The following is a 10,674-nucleotide window of genomic DNA, read 5'->3' as shown; positions in this document are numbered from 1 at the left end:
TTATGTCATATTCATTTCTTTATTTATATATATTTATTATTTCTCTCAGTTTTGTTTGGAATTCTTTTTTAACCATTGCTGTTGCACTTTAGTATCTTTTCCAAAAACATAAAGCCAAAAAAAAAGAGAGAAGAAACTGACAGATCTAGAAAGGAAAACAGGGCGGAGCATAACATGATTGACAGATGGACGATGAGGAGGATCATGGTTCTCTTCATCACCATCGACACAAACTCGCACACAGACGGGTGATTGTCTGATAAACACACGCCCGTCTCGCCTCAGATGATCATGTGACCGTTATTGGTTTGGTCAGACCGAAGGCGAAACGGCAGCAGAAATCGTTCAATCTCAGCAACAGGTCTACAGAAGCTCGTTTCCGCCACAGGGTAAAAATAATAAAGGCTAATTGCAAGTTGCTTTTTAGTTTATACCTTACGATTCTAAGAAGAAAACGCTGTATATTCAGACTTTTTTGTGGAATTGAGAAAAAAGTGGAAATTGCGATTCTATATAACTTTATTCTGACATTTTTGTAGAATTGCAATTACGTCTTTTCTCGCAATTCTGAGTTTCTCACATTTCCGATTTTATATACAAATTTTCTGACTTTTTCGTAGAATTGTGAGAAAAAAGTTGAGTTTATATACATGTATTCAGACTGTTATAGAATTGCAATTCTGACTTTTTTACTCACAATTCTTTTTCTTGCAAGTACGACTTAATTCTCTTGATTTATAGAACTATATTCTGACTTTTTTTGTAGAATTGGGAGAAAAAAGTTGAAATTGTGAGTTTATATACATATTCTGACTTTTTTTCTCGCAATTCTGAGTTTCTCACAATTTTGACTTCTTGCAATTCTAAGTTTCTTGCAAGTATGACTTTATTCATGTGAGTTTATAGATATATTCTAACTTTTTTCATAGAATTGCTAAGAGAAAAGTCAGAATTGTGGGTTTATATACCTATATTCTGACTGAGATATAAACTCATAATTGTAAGTAAAAAAGGTCATAATTGTTAGATATAAATTTGTATAAACTGCCTTTTGTTTTTATTCCGTGGAGGAGAGAAGCTTCCATACATTTGGGCTCTAAACTCTTGAGAAAGACATGAAATGAAGCGTCTGTCTGTCTGTCTGTCTGTACATTTGACTAAAAACATCAACATAACATCAGAACAGAAATAGCAAAATAATCAATATACAAAAGCTTTTCTAACAACATCCACAAAAAAATAAAAAACCCAATAAAGCTTTGAAAAGGAAATGAAGCTCAAATCATCATCATCATCATCTATGAGCAGTACAGGAGCCGTAAAACTACCCACAATGCATCTGTCATAGACATCAAACAGACAGACAGACAGATGTATGGAATGAAGGAGGTGAACAAGAAACATGAAGGAAAAGCAAAAAACAAAAACTGAAAGTGCAAAAATCACTTTGTGAGGAAACAAACGCTGCTGTTCTCTTGTTGCAACATAGAACGGTTTTAATAATAATCATTCTTTTTAATAATGTCATAACCATAAAACGTCTTTTACAGAAAACGAGAACAATAATGAATCATAATTCCTACAGAACATTAGCCATAAAAATGCGTTAAAAATAAAAGAACAGAAGTGAGGAAAGAGCGAATGAGAGTCACGGCCCGACCGGAATGATCCGCGACGTCCCACAGGCTTCACGTGAAATACTTTGGGTTTGTGGCGTTTGGTAATGACGTCTTTTTGTGTGTGTGTGTGTGTGTGTGAGAGTGTGTTTACATAAGACTCTGTGTAAGCCTTGTACATCGGAGCGCGCGGGAGCGCTGCTATGGCGACGGTAAGAGGGCGTGGTCGGGTGGGGGAGGGGCGGATGATTATTGGGCCTCAGCAGACGGGCGGCACTCGCCCCAGCCAATCAGAGAAACTCCCATGTCATGACGGCCAATGGCGTCGAAGAGGAAGCCGAGTGCTCCGCCCCCTGCGAGCTGGCCACGCCCACGGCACCCCGACGGACAGACGATGAGGATTTGGCATGACAGCACAACACAGCAGACGGATATGAGCTTTATACAGCAAATACACCCCTGAGAAGAGAAACAGAACAACATTAGTATATATAGTACATATCATATAAAATTGTAATTAAAAATATGTATTAACAAATGTTATGTGTTATATGTGTAAATTTAGTCTAAAATTAAATTATATTGATTTGTTTTTCACGAATAGTGGCAATATAAACAATAATGCAGACGATTTTTCTATATAATCTATATTGCTTTATGTGAGTGTTTGGTCTCTGGATAAAACATATATTCATATCATAATATTTGTACTCACACAATCTCACACACACAATCAAATTCACAGTACAATAAACTACGTCCAACACACTTCCTATAACACCCGAAGTACTCGTTACATCATAAGATTGGCATCTACGCTAATGTTAGTCTTTCTGTTTATCCCGAGGTTTACTGAAGTCAGCCGGATCCGGGCCGTATCCAGATCAGATGGAGGACCTGCAACTAGACACGACCACAACACATGATGTAGTCAGCCGGATCCGGCCGTATCCAGATCAGATGGAGGACCTGCGCCCAGACACGACCACAACACATGATGTAGTCAGCCGGATCCGGGCCGTATCCAGATCAGATGGAGGACCTGCGCCTATAGACACGACCACAACACATGATGTAGTCAGCCGGATCCGGGCCGTATCCAGATCAGATGGAGGACCTGCGCCTAGACACGACCACAACACATGATGTAGTCAGCCGGATCCGGGCCGTATCCAGATCAGATGGAGGACCTGCGCCTAGACACGACCACAACACATGATGTAGTCAGCCGGATCCGGGCCGTATCCAGATCAGATGGAGGACCTGCACCTAGACACGACCACAACACATGATGTAGTCAGCCGGATCCGGCCGTATCCAGATCAGATGGAGGACCTGCGCCTAGACACGACCACAACACATGATGTAGTCAGCCGGATCCGGGCCGTATCCAGATCAGATGGAGGACCTGCACCTAGACACGACCACAACACATGATGTAGTCAGCCGGATCCGGGCCGTATACAGATCAGATGGAGGACCTGCGCCTAGACACGACCACAACACATGATGTAGTCAGCCGGATCCGGGCCGTATCCAGATCAGATGGAGGACCTGCACCTAGACACGACCACAACACATGATGTAGTCAGCCGGATCCGGCCGTATCCAGATCAGATGGAGGACCTGCGCCTAGACACGACCACAACACATGATGTAGTCAGCCGGATCCGGGCCGTATCCAGATCAGATGGAGGACCTGTGCCTAGACACGACCACAACACATGATGTAGTCAGCCGGATCCGGCCGTATCCAGATCAGATGGAGGACCTGCGCCTAGACACGACCACAACACATGATGTAGTCAGCCGGATCCGGCCGTATCCAGATCAGATGGAGGACCTGCGCCTATAGACACGACCACAACACATGATGTAGTCAGCTGGATCCGGGCCGTATCCAGATCAGATGGAGGACCTGTGCCTAGACACGACCACAACACATGATGTAGTCAGCCGGATCCGGCCGTATCCAGATCAGATGGAGGACCTGCGCCTAGACACGACCACAACACATGATGTAGTCAGCCGGATCCGGCCGTATCCAGATCAGATGGAGGACCTGCGCCTATAGACACGACCACAACACATGATGTAGTCAGCCGGATCCGGGCCGTATACAGATCAGATGGAGGACCTGCGCCTAGACACGACCACAACACATGATGTAGTCAGCCGGATCCGGGCGTATCCAGATCAGATGGAGGACCTGCAACTAGACACGACCACAACACATGATGTAGTCAGCCGGATCCGGGCCGTATCCAGATCAGATGGAGGACCTGCAACTAGACATGACCACAACACATGATGTAGTCAGCCGGATCCGGGCCGTATCCAGATCAGATGGAGGACCTGCGCCTAGACACGACCACAACACATGATGTAGTCAGCCGGATCCGGGCGTATCCAGATCAGATGGAGGACCTGCGCCTAGACACGACCACAACACATGATGTAGTCAGCCGGATCCGGGCCGTATCCAGATCAGATGGAGGACCTGCAACTAGACATGACCACAACACATGATGTAGTCAGCCGGATCCGGGCCGTATCCAGATCAGATGGAGGACCTGCGCCTAGACACGACCACAACACATGATGTAGTCAGCCGGATCCGGGCGTATCCAGATCAGATGGAGGACCTGCAACTAGACGTGACCACAACACATGATGTAGTCAGCCGGATCCGGGCCGTATCCAGATCAGATGGAGGACCTGCAACTAGACATGACCACAACTCATGATGTAGTCAGCCGGATCCGGGCCGTATCCAGATCAGATGGAGGACCTGCGCCTAGACACGACCACAACACATGATGTAGTCAGCCGGATCCGGCCGTATCCAGATCAGATGGAGGACCTGCGCCTAGACACGACCACAACACATGATGTAGTCAGCCGGATCCGGGCGTATCCAGATCAGATGGAGGACCTGCGCCTAGACACGACCACAACACATGATGTAGTCTTCCGGATCCAGCCGTATCCAGATCAGATGGAGGACCTGCGCCTAGACACGACCACAACACATGATGTAGTCAGCCGGATCCGGCCCGTATCCAGATCAGATGGAGGACCTGCGCCTATAGACACGACCACAACACATGATGTAGTCTTCCGGATCCAGCCGTATCCAGATCAGATGGAGGACCTGCGCCTAGACACGACCACAACACATGATGTAGTCAGCCGGATCCGGCCGTATCCAGATCAGATGGAGGACCTGCGCCTAGACACGACCACAACACATGATGTAGTCAGCAGGATCCGGCCCGTATCCAGATCAGATGGAGGACGTGCGCCTAGACACGACCACAACACATGATGTAGTCAGCCGGATCCGGGCCGTATCCAGATCAGATGGAGGACCTGCGCCTAGACACGACCACAACACATGATGTAGTCAGCCGGATCCGGGCCGTATCCAGATCAGATGGAGGACCTGCGCCTAGACACGACCACAACACATGATGTAGTCAGCCGGATCCGGGCCGTATCCAGATCAGATGGAGGACCTGCGCCTATAGACACGACCACAACACATGATGTAGTCAGCCGGATCCGGGCCGTATCCAGATCAGATGGAGGACCTGCGCCTAGACACGACCACAACACATGATGTAGTCAGCCGGATCCGGCCGTATCCAGATCAGATGGAGGACCTGCGCCTATAGACACGACCACAACACATGATGTAGTCAGCCGGATCCGGGCCGTATCCAGATCAGATGGAGGACCTGCGTCTAGACACGACCACAACACATGATGTAGTCAGCCGTATCCGGGCCGTATCCAGATCAGATGGAGGACCTGCGCCTATAGACACGACCACAACACATGATGTAGTCAGCCGTATCCGGGCCGTATCCAGATCAGATGGAGGACCTGCGCCTATAGACACGACCACAACACATGATGTAGTCAGCCGGATCCGGCCCGTATCCAGATCAGATGGAGGACCTGCGCCTAGACACGACCACAACACATGATGTAGTCAGCCGGATCCGGGCCGTATCCAGATCAGATGGAGGACCTGCGCCTAGACACGACCACAACACATGATGTAGTCAGCCGGATCCGGGCCGTATCCAGATCAGATGGAGGACCTGCGCCTATAGACACGACCACAACACATGATGTAGTCAGCCGGATCTGGGCCGTATCCAGATCAGATGGAGGACCTGCGTCTAGACACGACCACAACACATGATGTAGTCAGCCGTATCCGGGCCGTATCCAGATCAGATGGAGGACCTGCGCCTATAGACACGACCACAACACATGATGTAGTCAGCCGTATCCGGGCCGTATCCAGATCAGATGGAGGACCTGCGCCTATAGACACGACCACAACACATGATGTAGTCAGCCGGATCCGGCCGTATCCAGATCAGATGGAGGACCTGCGCCTAGACACGACCACAACACATGATGTAGTCAGCCGGATCCGGGCCGTATCCAGATCAGATGGAGGACCTGCGCCTATAGACACGACCACAACTCATGATGTAGTCAGCCGGATCCGGGCCGTATCCAGATCAGATGGAGGACTTGCACCTAGACACGACCACAACACATGATGTAGTCAGCCGGATCCGAGCCGTATCCAGATCAGATGGAGGACCTGCGCCTATAGACACGACCACAACTCATGATGTAGTCAGCCGGATCCGGGCCGTATCCAGATCTGATGGAGGACCTGCGTCTAGACACGACCACAACCACATGATGTAGTCAGCCGGATCCGGGCCGTATCCAGATCAGATGGAGGACCTGCGCCTAGACACGACCACAACACATGATGTAGTCAGCCGGATCCGGGCCGTATCCAGATCAGATGGAGGACCTGCACCTAGACACGACCACAACACATGATGTAGTCAGCCGGATCCGGGCCGTATCCAGATCAGATGGAGGACCTGCGTCTAGACACGACCACAACCACATGATGTAGTCAGCCGGATCCGGGCCGTATCCAGATCAGATGGAGGACCTGCACCTAGACACGACCACAACACATGATGTAGTCAGCCGGATCCGGGCCGTATCCAGATCAGATGGAGGACCTGCACCTAGACACGACCACAACACATGATGTAGTCAGCCGGATCCGGGCCGTATCCAGATCAGATGGAGGACCTGCACCTAGACACGACCACAACACATGATGTAGTCAGCCGGATCCGGGCCGTATCCAGATCAGATGGAGGACCTGCGTCTAGACACGACCACAACGCATCCCTGAAGTGTCAGCAGAGATTGTGTTAACTAGACTCTCCCCTGTGAAGGCCTCATCAATACGTCAGCCATCGACACTGGTCCTCACATTCACACACACTCTCACTCTCACTCTCACTCTCACTCACTCACACACACACACACACACACACACACACACACACACACACACACACACACACACACACACACACACACACTCACCTGTGTTCATTAGACCCCGGCCTGTTCCACACTGTACTGCAGGTCGGGGGGTTTGTAGCTTAGCAGCATGTCACTGGTGCAGGAGGACGGGTAACAGGAGGCGGGGGGAACATCTGCCTCCACGTCTAAACACACACACACAACACCATCATCATCATCATCATCAGTGAGCGCGTGAGTGTGTGTGTGTGTGTGTGTTCACACACCTGGCCCCTCCCTCTGCTGCAGCTGCTGGCTTCCTGTCAGAGACGATTGGCTGAGAATGTCCGACATGCGGGCGGAGCTTAACGCCTTCCCAGCCAATAAGCTCATGCCAGACATTGGCTCCGCCTGCTCCTACAAGAACAAGAGGTCAGCGCTGGAGCTGCATGACACAAACGAAACACACACAACCACTCACTCTCATACTCACACACTCACTCTCAGTCAGTCAGTCACTCACTCTCAGTCACTCTCATTCTCAGTCACTCACTCTCATTCTCAGTCACTCACTCTCAGTCACTCACACACTCACTCACTCTCAGTCACTCACTCTCAGTCACTCACTCTCAGTCACTCACTCAGTCACTCACTCTCAGTCACTCACTCTCAGTCAGTCACTCTCAGTCAGTCACTCACTCTCAGTCAGTCACTCACTCTCAGTCACTCTCATTCTCAGTCACTCATTCTCAGTCACTCTCATTCTCAGTCACTCACTCTCACTCACTCTCAGTCAGTCAGTCACTCACTCTCAGTCACTCTCATTCTCAGTCACTCTCATTCTCAGTCACTCTCATTCTCAGTCACTCACTCTCAGTCAGTCACTCACTCTCAGTCACTCTCTCACTCAGTCACTCACTCTCAGTCACTCACTCTCAGTCACTCACTCACTCACTCTCATTCTCAGTCAGTCACTCTTATACTCACACTCACTCTCAGTCAGTCACTCACTCATTCTCAGTCACTCACTCTCATACTCACTCACTCACTCTCATTCTCAGTCACTCACTCTCATTCTCAGTCACTCACTCTCATTCTCAGTCACTCTCATTCTCAGTCACTCTCATACTCACTCACTCTCACTCACTCTCAGTCAGTCACTCTCATTCTCAGTCAGTCACTCTCATACTCACTCACTCTCAGTCAGTCACTCTCACTCACTCTCAGTCAGTCACTCTCACTCACTCTCAGTCAGTCACTCTCATACTCACTCACTCTCAGTCAGTCACTTACTCTCAGTCAGTCAGTCACTCATTCTCAGTCACTCACTCTCATACTCACTCACTCTCATTCTCAGTCACTCACTCTCATACTCACTCTCATTCTCAGTCACTCACTCTCATACTCACTCACTCTCATTCTCAGTCACTCACTCTCAGTCACTCACTCTCAGTCACTCTCATTCTCAGTCACTCACTCTCATACTCACTCACTCTCAGTCACTCTCACTCTGTCACTCACTCTCATACTCACTCACTCTCAGTCACTCTCACTCTCAGTCACTCTCACTCTCATACTCACTCACTCTCAGTCAGTCACTCACTCTCAGTCACTCTCATTCTCAGTCACTCACTCTCATACTCACTCACTCTCAGTCACTCTCACTCTCAGTCACTCACTCTCATACTCACTCACTCTCAGTCACTCTCACTCTCAGTCACTCTCACTCTCATACTCACTCACTCTCAGTCAGTCACTCACTCTCACTCTCAGTCACTCACTCTCATACTCACTCACTCTCAGTCACTCTCACTCTCATACTCACTCACTCTCAGTCAGTCACTCACTCTCACTCTCAGTCACTCACTCTCATACTCACTCACTCTCAGTCACTCTCACTCTCAGTCACTCTCACTTTCATACTCACTCACTCTCAGTCACTCTCACTCTCAGTCACTCTCACTCTCATACTCACTCACTCTCAGTCAGTCACTCACTCTCACTCTCAGTCACTCACTCTCATACTCACTCACTCTCAGTCACTCTCACTCTCAGTCACTCTCACTTTCATACTCACTCACTCTCAGTCACTCTCACTCTCAGTCACTCACTCTCATACTCACTCACTCTCAGTCACTCTCACTCTCAGTCACTCTCACTCTCATACTCACTCACTCTCAGTCAGTCACTCACTCTCACTCTCAGTCACTCACTCTCATACTCACTCACTCTCAGTCACTCTCACTCTCAGTCACTCTCACTTTCATACTCACTCACTCTCAGTCACTCTCACTCTCAGTCACTCACTCTCATACTCACTCACACTCAGTCACTCTCACTCAGTCACTCACTCACTCTCACTCTCACTCACTCACTCACTCACTCTCAGTCACTCTCACTCTCAGTCACTCTCACTCTCAGTCACTCTCACTCTCAGTCACTCTCACTTTCATACTCTCTCACTCTCACTCACTCTCACTCTCACTCTCATACTCACTCACTCTCATACTCTCTCACTCTCATACTCACTCTCAGTCACTCTCACTCTCACTCACTCTCATACTCACTCACTCTCAGTCAGTCACTCACTCTCAGTCACTCTCATTCTCAGTCACTCTCAGTCAGTCACTCACTCTCAGTCACTCTCACTCTCAGTCACTCACTCTCACTCTCAGTCACTCTCAGTCAGTCAGTCACTCTCAGTCACTCTCACTCTCAGTCACTCTCTCTCATACACACTCACGTAGGCGTCGTCGCAGGTCTCAGTCAGTCACTCACTCTCACTCTCAGTCACTCACTCTCATACTCACTCACTCTCAGTCACTCTCACTCTCAGTCACTCTCACTTTCATACTCACTCACTCTCAGTCACTCTCACTCTCAGTCACTCTCACTCTCATACTCACTCACTCTCAGTCAGTCACTCACTCTCACTCTCAGTCACTCACTCTCATACTCACTCACTCTCAGTCACTCTCACTTTCATACTCACTCACTCTCAGTCACTCTCACTCTCAGTCACTCACTCTCATACTCACTCTCATACTCACTCTCATACTCACTCACACTCAGTCACTCTCACTCTCAGTCACTCACTCTCAGTCACTCACTCACTCTCACTCTCACTCACTCACTCACTCACTCACTCTCAGTCACTCTCACTCTCAGTCACTCTCACTTTCATACTCTCTCACTCTCACTCACTCTCACTCTCACTCTCATACTCACTCACTCTCATACTCTCTCACTCTCACTCACTCTCATACTCACTCTCAGTCACTCTCACTCTCAGTCACTCTCATACTCACTCACTCTCAGTCAGTCACTCACTCTCTCTCAGTCACTCTCACTCTCAGTCACTCACTCTCACTCTCAGTCACTCTCAGTCAGTCAGTCACTCTCAGTCACTCTCACTCTCAGTCACTCTCACTCTCAGTCACTCACTCTCACTCTCAGTCACTCTCAGTCAGTCAGTCACTCTCAGTCACTCTCACTCTCAGTCACTCTCTCTCATACACACTCACGTAGGCGTCGTCGCAGGTCTGGATGGTGTGATGTCGCTGTAATGATCCTCGAGATCTGTGTGTGCCGTAGCCGTTATGATCTCCTTCCATCGGTCCACAGTCTGAGGCATCACACGACTCTGACACACAACAGCCAACAAATACATTAGATGGAGAAGCGTGTGTGTGCG

The 10,674-nt window shown here is 48.9% G+C and overlaps 1 protein-coding gene across 6 annotated transcripts in view; it reads right to left on the bottom strand.

Moving 5' to 3' along the window:
• Positions 1-10,674, bottom strand: part of sik3 (SIK family kinase 3) — a 76,255-nt gene continuing 65,581 nt past the window's right edge. For 4 of the 6 annotated variants that reach the window (XM_079609635.1, XM_079609639.1, XM_079609637.1 and 1 more), the window contains 4 exons: positions 10,505-10,623; positions 7,268-7,397; positions 7,062-7,186; positions 1-2,075 (listed from right to left, as the gene is read on the bottom strand). In XM_079609635.1, the coding sequence (XP_079465761.1) occupies positions 7,071-7,186; positions 7,268-7,397; positions 10,505-10,623 (365 nt within the window). In that variant the 3' untranslated portion in view covers positions 1-2,075; positions 7,062-7,070. The remainder of the gene's footprint in view (positions 2,076-7,061; positions 7,187-7,267; positions 7,398-10,504; positions 10,624-10,674) is intronic. The other 2 variants (XM_079609634.1, XM_079609636.1) reach the window with 1 other exon arrangement.

The sequence above is a fragment of the Phoxinus phoxinus genome (genome assembly GCF_949152265.1).
Source record: "Phoxinus phoxinus genome assembly, chromosome: 4".
NCBI classification, from domain to species: domain Eukaryota; kingdom Metazoa; phylum Chordata; class Actinopteri; order Cypriniformes; family Leuciscidae; genus Phoxinus; species Phoxinus phoxinus.
The sequence above is the reverse complement of the archived record's forward strand: the minus strand, read 5'-3'. Positions and strand labels throughout refer to the sequence as shown.